General features: G+C 45.5%; 1 protein-coding gene across 2 annotated transcripts in view; it reads right to left on the bottom strand.

Annotated features, from left to right (window-relative positions):
- The window catches only part of LOC106592407 (4-aminobutyrate aminotransferase, mitochondrial), a 60736-nt gene that overhangs the window by 2878 nt on the left and 37404 nt on the right, over positions 1-20454 (bottom strand). Inside the window, exons 6-14 of one of the 2 annotated variants that reach the window (XM_045719679.1) lie at positions 20342-20391; positions 19711-19791; positions 18249-18377; positions 17571-17633; positions 17095-17158; positions 14690-14838; positions 7391-7528; positions 2643-2810; positions 2295-2441 (exon numbers count right to left, since the gene is read on the bottom strand). In XM_045719679.1, coding sequence (XP_045575635.1) covers positions 2295-2441; positions 2643-2810; positions 7391-7528; positions 14690-14838; positions 17095-17158; positions 17571-17633; positions 18249-18377; positions 19711-19791; positions 20342-20391 — 989 coding nt within the window. The remainder of the gene's footprint in view (positions 1-2294; positions 2442-2642; positions 2811-7390; positions 7529-14689; positions 14839-17094; positions 17159-17570; positions 17634-18248; positions 18378-19710; positions 19792-20341; positions 20392-20454) is intronic. The other variant, XM_045719680.1, reaches the window with a different exon arrangement.

Here is a 20454-nt window from a genome sequence, read left to right as displayed (position 1 = left end):
TGGTAGAGTCTCTGGTACCTGTAGTTGGTAGAGTCTCTGGTACCTGTAGTTGGTAGAGTCTCTGGTACCTGTAGTTGGTAGAGTCTCTGGTACCTGTAGTTGGTAGAGTCTCTGGTACCTGTAGTTGGTAGAGTCTCTGGTACCTGTAGTTGGTAGAGTCTCTGGTACCTGTAGTTGGTAGAGTCTCTGGTACCTGTAGTTGGTAGTCTCTGGTACCTGTAGTTGGTAGAGTCTCTGGTACCTGTAGTTGGTAGAGTCTCTGGTACCTGTAGTTGGTAGAGTCTCTAGTACCTGTAGTTGGTAGAGTCTCTGGTACCTGTAGTTGGTAGAGTCTCTGGTACCTGTAGTTGGTAGAGTCTCTGGTACCTGTAGTTGGTAGAGTCTCTGGTACCTGTAGTTGCTAGAGTCTCTGGTACCTGTAGTTGCTAGAGTCTTTGTCTCTAGTACCTGTAGTTGGTAGAGTCTTTGTCTCTAGTACCTGTAGTTGGTAGAGTCTTTGTCTCTAGTACCTGTAGTTGGTAGAGTCTCTGGTACCTAGTACCTGTAGTTGGTAGAGTCTCTGGTACCTGTAGTTGGTAGAGTCTCTAGTACCTGTAGTTGGTAGAGTCTCTAGTACCTGTAGTTGGTAGAGTCTCTAGTACCTGTAGTTGGTAGAGTCTCTAGTACCTGTAGTTGGTAGAGTCTCTAGTACCTGTAGTTGGTAGAGTCTCTAGTACCTGTAGTTGGTAGAGTCTCTAGTACCTGTAGTTGGTAGAGTCTCTAGTACCTGTAGTTGGTAGAGTCTCTAGTACCTGTAGTTGGTAGAGTCTCTGGTACCTGTAGTTGGTAGAGTCTCTGGTACCTGTAGTTGGTAGAGTCTCTAGTACCTGTAGTTGGTAGAGTCTCTAGTACCTGTAGTTGGTAGAGTCTCTAGTACCTGTAGTTGGTAGAGTCTCTAGTACCTGTAGTTGGTAGAGTCTCTAGTACCTGTAGTTTGTAGAGTCTCTGTCTCTAGTACCTGTAGTTGGTAGAGTCTCTGTCTCTGGTACCTGTAGTTGGTAGAGTCTCTGGTACCTGTAGTTGGTAGAGTCTCTGGTACCTGTAGTTGGTAGAGTCTCTGGTACCTGTAGTTGGTAGAGTCTCTGGTACCTGTAGTTGGTAGAGTCTCTGGTACCTGTAGTTGGTAGAGTCTCTGGTACCTGTAGTTGGTAGAGTCTCTGGTACCTGTAGTTGGTAGAGTCTCTAGTACCTGTAGTTGGTAGAGTCTCTGGTACCTGTAGTTGGTAGAGTCTCTGGTACCTGTAGTTGGTAGAGTCTCTGTCTCTGGTACCTGTAGTTGGTAGAGTCTCTAGTACCTGTAGTTGGTAGAGTCTCTGTCTCTGGTACCTGTAGTTGGTAGAGTCTCTGTCTCTGGTACCTGTAGTTGGTAGAGTCTCTGTCTCTAGTACCTGTAGTTGGTAGAGTCTCTGTCTCTAGTACCTGTAGTTGGTAGAGTCTCTCTCTCTGGTACCTGTAGTTGGTAGAGTCTCTGGTACCTGTAGTTGGTAGAGTCTCTGGTACCTGTAGTTGGTAGAGTCTCTGGTACCTGTAGTTTTATAGAGTCTCTGGTACCTGTAGTTGGTAGAGTCTCTGTCTCTAGTACCTGTAGTTGGTAGAGTCTCTGTCTCTAGTACCTGTAGTTGGTAGAGTCTCTAGTACCTGTAGTTGGTAGAGTCTCTGTCTCTGGTACCTGTAGTTGGTAGAGTCTCTGGTAGCTGTAGTTTTATAGAGTCTCTGGTACCTGTAGTTGGTAGTCTCTCTGTCTCTAGTACCTGTAGTTGGTAGTCTCTCTGTCTCTAGTACCTGTAGTTGGTAGTCTCTCTGTCTCTAGTACCTGTAGTTGGTAGTCTCTCTGTCTCTAGTACCTGTAGTTGGTAGTCTCTCTGTCTCTAGTACCTGTAGTTGGTAGAGTCTCGGTCTCTAGTACCTGTAGTTGGTAGAGTCTCTAGTACCTGTAGTTGGTAGAGTCTCTAGTACCTGTAGTTGGTAGAGTCTCTGTCTCTAGTACCTGTAGTTGGTAGAGTCTCTGTCTCTAGTACCTGTAGTTGGTAGAGTCTCTGGTACCTGTAGTTGGTAGAGTCTCTAGTACCTGTAGTTGGTAGAGTCTCTGTCTCTAGTACCTGTAGTTGGTAGAGTCTCTGGTACCTGTAGTTGGTAGAGTCTCTAGTACCTGTAGTTGGTAGAGTCTCTGTCTCTAGTACCTGTAGTTGGTAGAGTCTCTAGTACCTGTAGTTGGTAGAGTCTCTGGTACCTGTAGTTGGTAGAGTCTCTAGTACCTGTAGTTGGTAGAGTCCCTGTAGCAGAGTCTTCCCAGAGCGGGTCACCTCCTCCAGAAGGTTCTCTCTGCGGATCACGTTTAGAACCTCAGCCAGGAACAGGTTCTTAGACGGGTCACCCATCCACGTGTTAAAGATACGGTAGGCCTGGGAAAGAAAACACACACAGCTATAATAAGGTTATACATTGTACACGTAAACAAAGTGTGTTTGGGTGTGTGTGCATGTCTGTGTCCTGTGTGTACCTTATACGCCTGTGTGTGTGTGTGTGTGTGTGTGTGTGTGTGTGTGTGTGTGTGTGTGTGTGTGTGTGTGTGTGTGTGTGTGTGTCCTGTGTGTGTGTGTTACCTTGTCTGCCTGCAGCTCGTCTTTATGGTAAAAACCTCCAGTGAGCATCTTCTTGCTGAAGGAGACGATGTCAGCAGGGTCGTCCATCCCCCAGTGTTCATGAGCCCAGAACTTCCCGGTAGCTCCTCCACCTGTCTGCACCTCATCCAAATGGAACGCACAGCCATGCTGAGAGAGGGGAGAGGAGGGGAAGATGTTTTGTTCCTTCCATGATTGATGGATGGACTTTATTTCAGTGTCACCCCAGACTACCATGTGTTAGGGCTGGGCGATATGACGATATATATCGTGTGATGATAGAAAAACGACTATCGTTTCATATTATGCTCTATCGTTTATTTCATTGTGTCGCAAATCACACTATTTATGGCAATATTTTTAGTCAATTGGACGACGCTTTGCGTTGTGTAAGGAAATTTGCTACACAAACAAACATGAAAGAGAGTGAATGTGACACAGAGCACAGAGACACGGAGCTCGTACCTAGAAGAGGGGCTACTTCGGTTGCATGGACGTGGTTTGGTTATGAAACGTCTGACACGGACCAGAAAACCATCCACTACTAAATATGTCGCAGACCGGTCCCGACAACAGGCTCAAACACCACTAACCTCCTTTACCACCTAAACAAGAATCATGTGAAACAGTACGGAGAGAGTCTATGGATGAGACCCAAAAAAGTACAGTCGAGTGCTCAAAACAAAGGTTCTAAATAAAAGGAGAAATAATCAAATATGAGTAAGTACCTTTTATTTGTTGAGTTTAATTAAAAATGTAATAAGAAATAGGCCTTTACATGTGGTAATTTTATATAAACTATTTATTAATTGAATTTACCGAAAATGTGCTATATCGTGATATAAAACGTTATCGGGATATGAAATTACCTATATCGGGATATGAGATTTTGGCCATATTGCCCAACCCTACCTTGTGTATGACTCTCATCCCCTCCCTCTCCAGACTACCTTGTGTATGACTCTCATCCCCTCCCTCCCTCTCCAGACTGCCTTGTGTATGACTCTCATCCCCTCCCTCCCTCCCTCCCTCCCTCCCTCCCTCCCTCCCTCCCTCCCTCCCTCCCTCCCTCCCTCCCTCCCTCTTCAGACTGCCTTGTGTACAGTGGAGGGAAAAAAGTATTTGATCCCCTGCTGATTTTGTACCTTTGCCCACTTACAAAGAAATTATCAGTCTATAATTTTAATGGTAGGTTTATTTGAACAGTGAGAGACAGAATAACAACAAAAAAATCCAGAAAAACGCATGTCAAAGATGTTATAAAATGATTAGCATTTTAATGAGGGAAATAAGTATTTGACCCCTCTGCAAAACATGACTTAGTACTTGGTGGCAAAACCCTTGTTGGCAATCAGAGTTCAGACGTTTCTTGTAGTTGGCCACCAGGTTTGCACACATCTCGGGAGGGATTTTGTTCCACTCCTCTTTGCAGATCTTCTCCAAGTCATTAAGGTTTCGAGCCTGATGTTTGGCAACTCGAACGTTCAGCTCCCTCCACAGATTTTCTGGCTAGGCCACTCCAGGACCTTAATGTGCTTCTTCTTGAGCCACTCCTTTGTTGCCTTGGCCGTGTGTTTTGGGTCATTGTCATGCTGGAATACCTATCCACGACCCATTTTCAATGCCCTGGCTGGGGAAGGAGGTTCTCACCCAAGATTTGACGGTATATGGCCCCGTCAAATGATGCGGTGAAGTTGGCCTGTTCCCTTAGCAGAAAAACACCCCCAAAGCATAATGTTTCCACCTCCATGTTTGACGGTGGAGATGGTGTTCTTGGGGTCATAGGCAGCATTCCTCCTCCTCCAAACACGCGAGTTGAGTTGATGCCAAAGAGCTCCATTTTGGTCTCATCTGACCACAACACTTTCACCAGTTGTCCTCTGAATCATTCAGATGTTCATTGGCAAACTTCAGACGGGCATGTATATGTATTCTTGAGCAGGGGGACCTTGCGGGCGCTGCAGGATTTCAGTCCTTCACGGCGTAGTGTGTTACCAATTGTTTTCTTGGTGACTATGGTCCCAGCTGCCTTGAGATCATTGACAAGATCCTCCCATGTAGTTCTGGGCTGATTCCTCACCGTTCTCATGATCATTGCAACCCCACGAGGTGAGCTCTTGTATTGGAGTCCCAGGCCGAGGGATATTGACAGTTCTTTTGTGTTTCGTCCATTTGCGAATAATCGCACCAAATGTTGTCACCTTCTCACCAAGCTGCTTGGCAATGGTCTTGTAGCCCATTCCAGCCTTGTGTATGTCTACAATCTTGTCCCTGACATCCTTGGAGAGCTCTTTGGTCTTGGCCATGGTGGAGAGTTTGGAATCTGATTGATTGATTGCTTCTGTGGACAGGTGTCTTTTTTACAGGTAACAAGCTGCGGTTAGGAGCACTCCCTTTAAGAGTGTGCTCCTAATCTCAGCTCGTTACCTGTATAAAAGACACCTGGGAGCCAGAAATCTTTCTGATTGAGACGGGGTCAAATACTTATTTCCCTCATTAAAATGCAAATCAATTTATAACATTTTTGACATGCGTTTTTCTCAATATTTTTGTTGTTATTCTGTCTCTCACTGTTCAAATAAACCTACCATTAAAATTATAGACTGATCCTTTCTTTATCAGTGGGCAAATGTACAAAATCAGCAGGGGATCAAATACTTTCCCCCCCACTGTATGACTCTAATCCCCTCCCTCCCTCTCCAGACTACCTTGTGTATGACTCTCATCCCCTCCCTCCCTCTCCCGACTACCTTGTGTATGACTCTCATCCCCTCCCTCTCCAGACTACCTTGTGTATGACTCTCATCCCCTCCCTCTCCAGACTACCTTGTGTATGACTCTCACCCCCTTCCTCCCTCTCCAGACTACCTTGTGTATGACTCTCACCCCCTTCCTCCCTCTCCAGACTACCTTGTGTATGACTCTCACCCCCTTCCTCCCTCTCCAGACTACAGTGGCTTGTGAAAGTATTCACCCCTTTGGCATTTTTCCTATTTTGTTGCCTTACAACCTAGAATTAAAATAGATTTTTGGGGAGTTTGTATAATTTGATTTATACAACATGCCTACCACTTTGAAGATGCAAAATATTTTTCATTGTGAAACAGACAAGAAATAAGACAAACTGAAAACTTGAACGTGCATAACTATTCACCCCCCCAAAATCAATACTTTGTAGAGGCACCTTTTGCAGTAATTACAGCTGCAAGGTATTGGGGTATGTCTCCATAAGCTTAGCACATCTAGCCACTGGGATTTTTGCCCATTCTTCAAGGCAAAACTGCTCCAGCTCCTTCAAGTTGGATGGGTTCCGCTGGTGTACAGCAATCTTTAAGTCATACCACATATTCTCAATTGGATTGAAGGCTTTGACTCAGCCATTCCAAGACATTTAAATGTTTCTCCTTAAACCACTCAAGTGTTGCTTTAGCAGTATGCTTAGGGTCATTGTCCTGCTGGAAGGTGAACCTCCGTCCCAGTCTCAAATCTCTGGAAGACTGAAACAGGTTTTCCTCAAGAATTTCCCTGTATTTAGCGCCATCCATCATTCCTTCAATTCTGACCAGTTTCCCAGTCCCTGCCGATGAAAAACACCCCCACAGTGTGCTGCCACCACCATGCTTCACTGTGGGGATGGTATTCTCGGGGTGATGAGAGGTGTTGGGTCTGCGCCAGAAATAGCACTTTCCTTGATGGCCAAAAAGCTCAATTTTAGTCTCATCTGACCAGAGTACCTTCTTCCATATGTTTGGGGAGTCTCCCACATGCCTTTTGGCGAACACCAAACGTGTTTGCTTATTTCTTTCTTTAAGCAATGGCTTTTTTTCTGGCCACTCTTCCGTAAAGCCCAGCTCCGTGGAGTGTACGGCTTAAAGTGGTCCTATGGACCGATACTCCAATCTCCGCTGTGGAGCTTTGCAGCTCCTTCAGGGTTATCTTTGGTCTCTTTGTTGCCTCTCTGATTAATGCCCTCCTTGCCTGGTCCGTGAGTTTTGGTGGGCGGCCCTCTCTTGGCAGGTTTGTTGTGATGCCATATTCTTTCAATTTTTTAATAATGGATTTAAATGGTGCTCTGTGGGATGTTCAAAGTTTGATATTTTTTTTGTAACCCAACCCTGATCTGTACTTCTCCACAACTTTGTCCCTGACCTGTTTGGAGAGCTCCTTGGTCTTCATGGTGCCGCTTGCTTGGTGGTGCCCCTTGCTTAGTGGTGTTGCAGACTCTGGGGCCTTTCAGAACAGGTGTGTATATATACTGAGATCATGTGACAGATCATGTGACACTTAGATTGCACACAGGTGGACTTTATTTAACAAAATATTTGACTTCTGAAGGTAATTGGTCTCACCAGATCTTATTTAGGGGCTTCATAGCAAAGGGGGTGAATACACATGCACGCACCACTTTTCCGTTTTTTATTTTTTAGACTTTTTTGAAACAAGTATTTTTTTTCATTTCACTTCACCAATTTGGACTATTTTGTGTATGTCCATCACATGAAATCCAAATAAAAATCCAATGAAATTACAGGTTGTAATTCAACAAAATAGGAAAAACGCCAAGGGGGTGAATACTTTTGCAAGGCACTGTACCTTGTATTTGACTCTCACCCCTTCCTCCCTCTCCAGACAACCTTGTGTATGACTCTCATCCCCTTCCTCCCTCTCCAGACTACCTTGTGTATGACTCTCCCCCCCTCCACACTCTCCTCCCTCTCTCTCCAGCCAACCTTGCGTGCGATGTTCCGTAGCTTCTTGAAGAAGTCCGGTGTTGCGTGGTTGTCTCCTCCCTCAGCCTGGATGGGTTCAATCACTATCCCAGCCACCGGCCGGCCCTTCTGACGCCACTGGACTATCAGGTCCTCTACCTGGTACACACACACACACACACACACAAACACACACACAGGTCAAAATACCTGCAGCAGCGGTTTGAGGCACTCGCCACGATCCAAGCCACCCCAGTCTGTGGCCAATTTGTGACCAAGATCAGAAACCAGGAAGCATTGGTGCACTGTGCTTTTTGAGAGCCCACAGGTACAGCCTATAGCCTATGATTTTGTTTGTTAGTTTGTTTACTACGGGGTAGGCCCACCAGGTTGATTTACGTAGCCTATAGCCTAAGTTGTGTGTAGAATGCTTGGCTGGGTCTTGAGAATCAGTCAGCTACAATCACAGTAACCTACCTATATTTACTCTGTTTCTGACAGTCTGTTTTTGACCCAGAGACCCATGGGGCAGTGCCTACATTGGCCCAGTGTTGTCCGGGTTAGGGGAGGGTTTGGCCGGCAGGGATATCCTTATCCCATCGCGCTCTAGCGACTCCTGTGGCGGGCCGGGCGCAGTGCACGCTGACACGGTCGCCAGGTGTACGGTGTTTCCTCCGACACATTGGTGCTGCTGGCTTCCGGGTTGGATGTGCGTTGTGTCAAGAAGCAGTGCGGCTAGGTTGGGTTGTGTTTCGGAGGACGCAAGGCTCTCGACCTTCACCTCTCCCAAGTCCGTACGGGAGTTGCAGCGATGGGACAAGACTAACTACCAATTGGACACCACGAAATTGGGTAGAAAAATAATGGGAGAACAGAGTGTCTTTTAATGAACTCAAATTGAACAAGAAAGTTTTGTGAAAATGAAAAAGAGATAATGGTGTAGAGTAATAAAGAAAAACAGTAATGTCTCAGGGTCTGGACTTGTTTACAACATCTTATTATACAGTCCAAGTTTGTGTAGCCAGAAGGCTCACGTTTCATTATTTTATTCCGTGACTAAATACATTTTTAAAAACAAAGTCTTGAGAGATTATCATTGACTTTATTGCTAGAAATATGCCTACCATAGATTTTTAGGCTAACAAATGCTAACCACTGATAATGAATGCTAACAACTGATAACGAATGCTAACAACTGATAACGAATGCTAACAACTGATAACGAATGCTAACAAGTAAAGGTTATCTTTTATATGAAACATAGCCAAACTTAGAATGGCGTATGATTCACAGTGGGTTTAGATACGCGGGCAATTGATAAACCACCTTGCTATCCATGGTACTGAATCTCCGCTACAGCTGATCGGTTTGAGAAAAGAATCAGAAAAGTTCCCTCTGAATAAATCACCACAACAAGAGAAATAAAAAAACTGCCACAACCTTCCCTGATTCCCCCGATAGCCAGGTGTAAGGAGAGAGAAAAGGACCAAGCTTCATCTTTCAGTTAAAGGTAGGCTAAAATAAATTGAATTTTCACTAGACTGTAATAACCTCATCATATTTTACTAGTCGGCCAACAGTGGTTCATAGACCTACATTAAAACTAGACTAAACCAGTCATACAACAGTGGTTCATAGACCTACATTAAAACTAGACTAAACCAGTCATACAACAGTGGTTCATAGACCTACATTAAAACTAGACTAAACCAGTCATACAACAGTGGTTCATAGACCTACATTAAAACTAGACTAAACCAGTCATACAACAGTGGTTCATAGACCTACATTAAAACTAGACTAAACCAGTCATACAACAGTGGTTCATAGACCTACATTAAAACTAGACTAAACCAGTCATACAACAGTGGTTCATAGACCTACATTAAAACTAGACTAAACCAGTCATACAACAGTGGTTCATAGACCTACATTAAAACTAGACTAAACCAGTCATACAACAGTGGTTCATAGACCTACATTAAAACTAGACTAAACCAGTCATACAACAGTGGTTCATAGACCTACATTAAAACTAGACTATACCAGTCATACAACAGTGGTTCATAGACCTACATTAAAACTAGACTAAACCAGTCATACAACAGTGGTTCATAGACCTACATTAAAACTAGACTAAACCAGTCATACAACAGTGGTTCATAGACCTACATTAAAACTAGACTATACCAGTCAGTGGTTCATAGACCTACATTAAAACTAGTCTATACCATTCAGTGGTTCATAGACCTACAGTGAGGGAAAAAAGTATTTGATCCCCTGTTGATTTTGTACGATTGCCCACTTACAAAGAAATGATCAGTCTATAATTTTAATAGTAGGTTTATTTGAACAGTGAGAGACAGAATAACAAAAAAATCCAGAAAAAGGCATGTCAAAAATGTTATAAAATTATTTGCATTTTAATGAGGGAAATAAGTATTTGACCCCTCTGCAAAACATGACTTAGTACTTGGTGGCAAAACCCTTGTTGGCAATCACAGAGGTCAGAGGTTTCTTGTAGTTGGCCACCAGGTTTGCACACATCTCAGGAGGGATTTTGTTCCACTCCTCTTTGCAGATCTTCTCCAAGTCATTAAGGTTTCGAGGCTGACGTTTGGAAACTCGAACCTTCAGATCCCTCCACAGATTTTCTATGGGATTAAGGTCTGGAGACTGGCTAGGCCACTCCAGGACCTTAATGTGCTTCTTCTTGAGCCACTCCTTTGTTGCCTTGGCCATGTGTTTTGGGTCATTGTCATGCTAGAATACCCATCCACGACCCATTTTCAATGCCCTGGCTGAGGGAAGGAGGTTCTCACCCAAGATTTGACGGTACATGGCCCCGTCCATCGTCCCTTTGATGCGGTGAAGTTGTCCTGTCCCCTTAGCAGAAAAACACCCCCAAAGCACAATGTTTCCACCTCCATGTTTGACGGTGGGGATGGTGTTCTTGGGGTCATAGGCAGCATTCCTTCTCCTCCAAACACGGCGAGTTAAGTTGATGCCAAAGAGCTCCATTTTGGTCTCATCTGACTTTCACTTTCACCCAGTTGTCCTCTGAATCATTCAGATGTTCATTGGCAAACTTCTGATGGGCATGTATATGTATTCTTGAGCAGGGGGACCTTGCGGGCGCTGCAGGATTTCAGTCCTTCACGGCGTAGTGTGTTACCAATTGTTTTCTTGGTGACTATGGTCCCAGCTGCCTTGAGATCGTTGACAAGATCCTCCCGTGTAGTTCTGGGCTGATTCCTCACCGTTCTCATGATCATTGCAACTCCACGAGGTGAGATCTTGCATAGAGCCCCAGGCAGAGGGAGATTGACAGTTCTTTTGTGTTTCTTCCATTTGCGAATAATCACACCAACTGTTGTCACCTTCTCACCAAGCTGCTTGGCGATGGTCTTGTAGCCCATCCAGCCTTGTGTAGGTCTACAATCTTGTCCCTGACATCCTTGGAGAGCTCTTTGGTCTTGGCCATGGTGGAGAGTTTGGAATCTGATTGATTGATTGCTTCTGTGGACAGGTGTCTTTTACACAGGTAACAAGCTGAGATTAGGAGCACTCCCTTTAAGAGTGTGCTCCTAATCTCAGCTCGTTACCTGTATAAAAGACACCTGGGAGACAGAAATCTTTCTGATTGAGAGGGGGTCAAATACTTATTTCCCTCATTAAAATGCAAATCAATTTATACAATTTTTGACATGCGTTTTTCTGGATTTTTTGGTTGTTATTCTGTCGCTCTGTCACGTCCTGGCCAGTATATAAGGTTAATTGTTTTGTAGTTTGGTCAGGGCGTGGCAGGGGGTATTTGTTTTATGTGGTTCGGGGTGGTGTGTTTGTGTAAAGGGTGTTTGATTTAGTAATTCCGGGTTTTGGTTTATGTTTAGTTAATTCTATGGTTAGTCTAGGTTGTGTGTTTCTATGTTTGGTTGATTGGGGTTGGGACTCTCAGTTGAAGGCAGGTGTTGTCTATCTGCCTTTGATTGAGAGTTCCATATATTAGGGTGTGTTTGTATGTGTGATTTGTGGGTGATTGTTCTGTGTTTCGCCTTGTGCCTTACCAGACTGTTTTTGTTGATCGTTCGTGTTTTGTTATTTTGTATGTTCGTTTTGAAGATAATTAAAAATCAAGATGAGCATTCACGTACCTGCTGCGTATTGGTCCTCATTCACCGACAACAACCGTGACAGAATCACCCACCACCAAAGGACCAAGCAGCAGAGGAAGGAGCAGACGGAGTTCGAGTTGGACTGGCGGGAGAAGTGGACTTGGGAGGAAGTTCTGGACGGGGCCGGACCTTGGCACCAGGCTGGGGATTATCGACGCCCGCAGTGGGAAATTGAGGCAGCCAAGGCAGAGAGGCGGTGGTACGAGGCCAAGTACGCGCTGAAGGAGAAGCACGAGAGGCACCCCCAAGAAATTTTTTTGGGGGGGCACACGGGTAGTTTGGCTAGGCGTAAGAAGAGCCGGAAGCCAGCTACTCGTGGTTATATGGAGGAGCGTATGGGGTGGAGAGCGCTATGTTTCGCTGAGGAGCGCACTATCTCACCCATACGCACGCACAGTCCGGTGCGCGTTATTCCAGCCCCTCGCAGGTGCCGTGCTAGAGCGGGCATCCAGCCTGGTAGGAGGATGCCTGCGCAGCGCATCTGGTCGCCGGTACGCCTCCGAGGACCAGGCTACCCAACTCCCGCTCTACGCACGGCTACCATCAGGCCCCTGCACAGCCCAGTCTGCCCTGTACGAGCACCCCGCTCGTACAGGGCTACTAGTTCCATCCAGCCAAGGCGGGTTGTGCAGGAGGTAAGATCTAGACCGGCTGTGCGCCTCCATAGCCCTGGGTTTCCAGCTCCTGTCTCTCGTGCGGACCCGGAAGTGCGTCAACCCAGTCCGACTCGTCCTGTTCCCGCTCCCCGCACTAGCCTGGAGGTGCGTGTACATAATCTGGTAAGCCCAGTACCAGCACCACGCACCAGGCTACAAGTGCGTCAACCCAGCCTCGCCAGTCAACAGTCTTCATCAGAGCTGCCCGCCAGTCAACAGTCTTCATCAGAGCTGCCCGCCAGTCAACAGTCATCATCAGAGCTGCCCGCCAGTCAACAGTCTTCATCAGAGCTGCCCGCCAGTCAACAGTCATCATCAGATCTGCCCGCCAGTCAACAGTCATCGTCAGAGCCGCCCGCCAGTCAACAGTCATTGTCAGAGCTGCCCGCCAGTCAACAGTCATCGTCAGAGCTGCCCGCCAGTCAACAGTCATCGTCAGAGCTGCCCGCCAGTCAACAGTCATCGTCAGAGCTGCCCGCCAGTCAACAGTCATCGTCAGAGCTGCCCGCCAGTCAACAGTCATCGTCAGAGCTGCCCGCCAGTCAACAGTCGTCAGAGCTGCCCGCCAGTCAACAGTCGCCAGAGAGGTCAGACTGCGCTGAACTGCCGGAGTGGTCAGACTGCGCTGAACTGCCGGAGTGGTCAGACTGCGCTGAACTGCCGGAGTGGTCAGACTGCGCTGAACTGCCGGAGTGGCCAGACTGCGCTGAACTGCCGGAGTGGCCAGACTGCGCTGAACTGCCGGAGTGGCCAGACTGCGCTGAACTGCCGGAGTGGCCAGACTGCGCTGAACTGCCGGAGTGGCCAGACTGCGCTGAACTGCCGGAGTGGCCAGACTGCCCTGAACTGCCGGAGTGGCCAGACTGCCCTGAACTGCCGGAGTGGCCAGACTGCCCTGAACTGCCGGAGTGGCCAGACTGCCCTGAACTGCCGGAGTGGCCAGACTGCCCTGAACTGCCGGAGTGGCCAGACTGCCCTGACTGCCCAGACTGTCCCGAATTGCCCGACTGCCCCTCGGCGATGCCAGAGTGGCCCGACAGCCTGGAACGGCCGGAACCAGAGCCACCTCCAGAAATAGGTGGGTTGGGGAGGGGGGGTGTAGCACAGTGCCGTCGTTGACGGCAGCCACCCTCCCTTCCCTCCCTTTAGAAAAGGGGACTTTTTGTTGGTGTTGCTTGGGGTTATTTTTTGTTAAGGTGCTTCTGGGGTAGCACCTTTAAGGGGGGGGTACTGTCACGTCCTGGCCAGTATATAAGGTTAATTGTTTTGTAGTTTGGTCAGGGCGTGGCAGGGGGTATTTGTTTTATGTGGTTCGGGGTGGTGTGTTTGTGTAAAGGGTGTTTGATTTAGTAATTCCGGGTTTTGGTTTATGTTTAGTTAATTCTATGGTTAGTCTAGTTTGTGTGTTTCTATGTTTGGTTGATTGGGGTTGGGACTCTCAGTTGAAGGCAGGTGTTGTCTATCTGCCTTTGATTGAGAGTTCCATATATTAGGGTGTGTTTGTATGTGTGATTTGTGGGTGATTGTTCTGTGTTTCGCCTTGTGCCTTACCAGACTGTTTTTGTTGATCGTTCGTGTTTTGTGATTTTGTATGTTCGTTTTGAAGATAATTAAAAATCAAGATGAGCATTCACGTACCTGCTGCGTATTGGTCCTCATTCACCGACAACAACCGTGACACGCTCACTGTTCAAATAAACCTACCATTAAAATTATAGACTGATAATTTCTTTGTCAGTGGGCAAACGTACAAAATCAGCAGGGGATCAAATACTATTTTCCCTCACTGTACATTAAAACTAGACTATACCAGTCAGTGGTTCATAGACCTACATTAAAACTATCAACCAAATAGTGTGGTGACTTCAATAGAACTTTGAGACTGATTCAATTGAATCAATGTGTCTATTTCTCCATTTACAGTGGTATAATCATGTGTCTTTCTCCATTTACAGTGGTATAATTATGTGTCTTTTTCCATTTACAGTGGTATAATTATGTGTCTATTTTTCCATTTACAGTGGTATAATTATGTGTCTTTCTCCATTTACAGTGGTATAATCATGTGTCTATTTCTCCATTTACAGTGGTATAATCATGTGTCTATTTCTCCATTTACAGTGGCATAATTATGTGTCTATTTTTCCATTTACAGTGGTATAATCATGTGTCTTTCTCCATTTACAGTGGTATAATCATGTGTCTATTTTTCCATTTACAGTGGTATAATTATGTGTCTATTTCTCCATTTACAGTGGTATAATCATGTCTATTTCTCCATTTACAGTGGCATAATTATGTGTCTATTTTTCCATTTACAGTGGTATAATTATGTCAGTTTTATTTTTGGGCTGGTATTATATGCTTTTAAAATAGCACTTCCAGTTTGAAAGGGAATACCGGGAAAATTGGTAGATTCTCAGGAAAATACTCAATCCTAAACACACACACACACACACACACACACACACACACACACACACACACACCTCCTCCAGGCAGCGGGCCTCTTCCTGTGCGTTCTCCCGTGTGAACTCCTCCAGAGGGTACTTCAGTTTAGGGAAGGGAGCGATCGGCCAATCAAATGACGGCACATCCAGCTTGTGGATGGCCTTGGAGTGCGTCGTTGCCAAGCAACCTGAAAACAGATCAGACATGGTGAGTTGTTGTTTTTAAGGAGTGGGGCAGTCCTACCCTCGTTCGAGCATCCTGATCCTGCGAGGTTACATTCTGTTACGCTACCGTAAAACTAAACAAGAGCGCAGGATGGTGGATCTTAACTGACTTGCCTAGTTAAATAAAGGTTCAATAAAAAAAAATATAAAAAACATCAGGATAGGGCAGTCCTCAGGATGGTGGATAGGATAGGGCAGTCCTCAGGATGGTGGATCAGGAAGTCCTCAGGATGGTGGATAGGATAGGGAAGTCCTCAGGATGGTGGATAGGATAGGGAAGTCCTCAGGATGGTGGATAGGATAGGGAAGTCCTCAGGATGGTGGATAGGATAGGGAAGTCCTCAGGATGGTGGATAGGATAGGGAAGTCCTCAGGATGGTGGATAGGATAGGGAAGTCCTCAGGATGGTGGATAGGATAGGGAAGTCCTCAGGATGGTGGACCAGGAAGTCCTCAGGATGGTGGACCAGGAAGTCCTCAGGATGGTGGATCAGGATAGAGCAGTCCTCAGAATGGTGGATCAGGATAGAGCAGTCCTCAGAATGGTGGATCAGGATAGAGCAGTCCTCAGAATGGTGGATCAGGATAGAGCAGTCCTCAGAATGGTGGATCAGGATAGAGCAGTCCTCAGAATGGTGATCAGGATAGAGCTGTCCTCAGAATGGTGGATCAGGATAGAGCAGTCCTCAGAATGGTGATCAGGATAGAGCAGTCCTCAGAATGGTGATCAGGATAGAGCAGTCCTCAGAATGGTGGATCAGGATAGAGCTCTCCTCAGAATGGTGGATCAGGATAGAGCTGTCCTCAGAATGGTGGATCAGGATAGAGCAGTCCTCAGAATGGTGGATCAGGATAGAGCAGTCCTCAGAATGGTGGATCAGGATAGAGCAGTCCTCAGAATGGTGGATCAGGATAGGGAAGTCCCACTCCTTTTGTATTCTATTGTATTTTTATTGAACAGATAGGACAGTAGGGGAACAGACAGGACAACGGGGGAAGAGAAAGTAGGAAGTCAAAGGGCAGTGAGATTCTAATCCATGTCGACTGGCTCACATCTGGGTTATGTGGAGCTGTCAGTCTTTGTCAGGCTTAAGGCTTTTCAGGAGCCTGTTGATGTCCTTGGGGTTTGAATGGGTCTCGATAGAGCAGCTAGAGGAAAACTCCATACATGGAGCAAGAGTCTTTTGCATCTTGTAGGTGGCATTTCTGTGCAAAAGCCTCACAGAACACTTCTGCTCTGTCCCATGCAGTGATGTGTGTTACGTCGTGGTGTATGATGACAGGGATATCAGAGTTAGCAGCTCTTCCAGAGCGGGAGTTGACAAGCCTCCACCATCTCTTGCTGCTTAGGGTGTTATCAGTGAGTTCCTTTGTGAGTTTGATATCACGGTTCCTTCTAGCTTGCTTCTCAGTCTGGTTGAATGTGTCTGGCCTGGGAAAACTTCTGCTTGTTGGCGGCATTTTCTTTTTTTAGCTGTTGGGGAAAAAAAAGCGACATTTCTTCATCCATGCTGCTCTCTTGGTCTTTCATCAAACCATACTTTTCCCCCGGGCTTTCTGGTGACAGTTCTGCTAGGGATGAATTGCTCCATGGCATCATGGGTGATGTCAGTAATCTAGTTATACATCTTCTCCGTATCTTCCTCAGAGAAGACTTTCTGCCAGTCAGTGGATGTGATAAAGCCTGGCATTCCCCAGTAGCTGGCTTTGTTGTATTGTCACACTTTCCTCTTGTAAGTATTGTCTCTGTATACAGGCAGATCAAGCTTTACTAGGACAGGGTTGTGGTCCGAGGTGCCCAGGTTGGCGAGTGTTGTAGACACAGTCGGAAGGTCAGTCATGATGTGGTCCAGGATTTGATCTCCTCTGGTTGGAATAACCACAATCTGTTGTAGGCCTAAGCAGCTTGCAAGCTGTCGGGCTCAGCAACCAGCATGACAGTTGTTCGGCTACCCAGCCAGTCTTCATGGTGGACATTGAAGTCGCCCGCCAGCATGACAGAATGTGCACCAAACTCTGTAATTTTGGGTTTCAGTGTCTAGGTCTATAAAACAGCTCCTAGGAGTGTAAGGTGACTAGAAGACATGTCTTTTGGGTCTTTGTGGGTCTCATGGTGGATGGAGATTTCTTGTAACTGCAATGCCGCCACCTGATGAGGCAGGTCTGTTATTTTACTTTCATTCAACAATAAGATGTGTAATAATATTTAACCTTACTGACCCATTGTCCTGCCATGAAATCCACCCATAAACGACAGGATGCTGAGGTCTGGACAGCCAGGGTTCTGAGAGCGAGAGAGAGCGAGAGAGAGCGAGAGAGAGCGAGAGAGAGAGATTTTAATGTGGCTACTAAAGAATAGTCAAGAGGAACGTGATGATGAACACCGGTCATGGCCTGCTCTGATTCTCCGCACCTTACACACACCAGATTATACTGCTCAGTTTATACACTGCCCCTCATCCCCTCCTTCCCCAATACATGTGTAAATACTGGACTATAAATTGTTCCTTCCTGTATTATACTGATATTAAAATGTTTATTCTACTGAGACATTTACTTTATGTTCCTATTCATATCTTTTAAAAGTTCTTATTGTTGTTGCATTGTCCAGAAGGAACCTGCCAGTAAGCATTTCATTGGACGATGTGTACCATGTGTATCCCGTACACACGACTAATAAAACAGATTTCACCCACCTGGTTGATCATACAGGAGCTCATGTCTTCATCAGAGGGGATGTTGTGGCCTCTCTCCTTATTCTGAGACAGACAGACAGACAGACAGACAGACAGACAGACAGACAGACAGACAGACAGACAGACAGACAGACAGACAGACAGACAGACAGACAGACAGACAGACAGACAGACAGACAGACATATATATAACACCTGGTCAATCTATGTCATGTATAACACCTGGTCAATCTATGTCATGTATAACACCTGGTCAGTCTATGTCAGGTATGTCATGCATAACACCTGGTCAGTCTATGTCATGTATACCACCTGGTCAGTCTATGTCAGGTATGTCATGTATAACACCGGGTCAATCTATGTCATGTATAACACCTGGTCAATCTATGTCATGTATAACACCTGGTCAATCTATGTCATGTATAACACCTGGTCAGTCTGTCATGTATGTCATGTATAACACCTGGTCAGTCTGTCATGTATGTCATGTATAACACCTGGTCAGTCTTTGCCATGTATAACACCTGGTCAGTCTATGTCATGTTTGTCATGTATAACACCTGGTCAGTCTATGTCACACTTTGTGACATCAGCTGATGTAAAAAAGAGCTTTAGAAATATATTTGATTGAAAGAGCAGGTGTTCTTAATGTTTTGTACACTCAGTGTATGTACTCACTCTGTACCAGATGAACATGGCTTTGTATGTACTCACTCTGTACCAGATGAACATGGCTTTGTATGCATTCTCATTGGAGCAGGATCCACAGGCCATGGTCTGAACACGGCTCATACCACTAGGAGCAACCTGGACAGAGGAGGAAAGGAGAAGTGGGGAGGAGAGAGAAGGAGCATTTTGGATGGTGTCCAGTCAGAAGGATTGCACTATCCACAAGATGGAGGAAACCAGTCTACAGTAGTGGGGTCCAGCTAGAATCCATCACTAGTTAGTTTCTAGTCTTTTTAAATGGAGGAAACCAGTCTACAGTAGTGGGGTCCAGCTAGAATCCATCACTAGTTAGTTTCTAGTCTTTTTAAATGGAGGAAACCAGTCTACAGCGGTGGGGTCCAGCTAGAATCCATCACTAGTTAGTTTCTAGTCTTTTTAAATGGAGGAAACCAGTCTACAGTAGTGGGGTCCAGCTAGAATCCATCACTAGTTAGTTTCTAGTCTTTTTAAATGGAGGAAGTCAGTCTACAGTAGTGGGGTCCAGCTAGAATCCATCACTAGTTAGTTTCTAGTCTTTTTAAATGGAGGAAACCAGTCTACAGCGGTGGGGTCCAGCTAGAATCCATCACTAGTTAGTTTCTAGTCTTTTTAAATGGAGGAAACCAGTCTACAGTAGTGGGGTCCAGCTAGAATCCATCACTAGTTAGTTTCTAGTCTTTTTAAATGGAGGAAACCAGTCTACAGTAGTGGGGTCCAGCTAGAATCCATCACTAGTTAGTTTCTAGTCTTTTTAAATGGAGGAAACCAGTCTACAGCGGTGGGGTCCAGCTAGAATCCATCACTAGTTAGTTTCTAGTCTTTTTAAATGGAGGAAACCAGTCTACAGCGGTGGGGTCCAGCTAGAATCCATCACTAGTTAGTTTCTAGTCTTTTTAAATGGAGGAAACCAGTCTACAGCGGTGGGGTCCAGCTAGAATCCATCACTAGTTAGTTTCTAGTCTTTTTAAATGGAGGAAACCAGTCTACAGCGGTGGGGTCCAGCTAGAATCCATCACTAGTTAGTTTCTAGTCTTTTTAAATGGAGGAAACCAGTCTACAGTGGTGGGGTCCAGCTAGAATCCATCACTAGTTAGTTTCTAGTCTTTTTAAATGGAGGAAACCAGTCTACAGCGGTGGGGTCCAGCTAGAATCCATCACTAGTTAGTTTCTAGTCTTTTTAAATGGAGGAAACCAGTCTACAGCGGTGGGGTCCAGCTAGAATCCATCACTAGTTAGTTTCTAGTCTTTTTAAATGGAGGAAACCAGTCTACAGTGGTGGGGTCCAGCTAGAATCCATCACTAGTTAGTTTCTGGTCTTTTTAAATGGAGGAAGTCAGTCTACAGCGGTGGGGTCCAGCTAGAATCCATCACTAGTTAGTTTCTGGTCTTTCAGTAAAGGATCCAGTGTATTCAACGTGTGTGTGGCACTCACTGAGAGAAGGCTTTCCGCCAGCTTTTCCGGAAAGTTCTCGGGTGGCATGATCCCAAGAGCTGGCCTGTTCACAAACGCACTCTGAGAGGAAGGGAGAAAGAGGTAAACATGGGGAACTAAGCAGGACTGTCAGATAAACCTGGGGAGAGATGTTCAACTCCAATGTCTTCTGATTGGTTTTCAATAACAGTTAGTGCTGAGAGATTCCATTTCGTTAGGTTTTTTCTGTGAGCTCATAGAGAGCAGTTACTTCGCAAGGTATCTCTACCTGAAAATACATGATCTAAGTGATTGATAGTTGGTATTCAGCAGTCATAAAGCCTTATTTACTATGAAGAACCACTAAAATAGTGATTTTGTCAGACAGCAGAGACAGCAGCTCTATAGAGATGAGATGATGACTTGGAATGAGATAATAAAGTCATCAAATTAAACTAATGTAATATACACAACAACTGAAATATTCTATTAAAGTAAAGTGAATAAGTGATGGTTAAGTGATAAGCAGTAATGAACAGTCACTAGCATCATGGGACTTTTCAAAAAAATATATTCTGTGTTACAGCATTCAACCCACATAATGCATTTACTCTCTCCCTCCCTCCCTCTCCCTCTCTCCCTACCTACCTACCATATTGTTGGGGTTGGACATCACTTTAATGAGTGAGGGATGGTTGTATCCTGAAAGAGAAAAATTACAATTCGTGTTACCACTTCATTATAACTAAACCATTTTAACCCAAT

Source organism: Salmo salar, chromosome ssa06 (genome assembly GCF_905237065.1).
Source record: "Salmo salar chromosome ssa06, Ssal_v3.1, whole genome shotgun sequence".
Taxonomy (NCBI): domain Eukaryota; kingdom Metazoa; phylum Chordata; class Actinopteri; order Salmoniformes; family Salmonidae; genus Salmo; species Salmo salar.
Note: the sequence above shows the minus strand (reverse complement) of the source record. Positions and strands in the feature narration are given on the sequence as shown.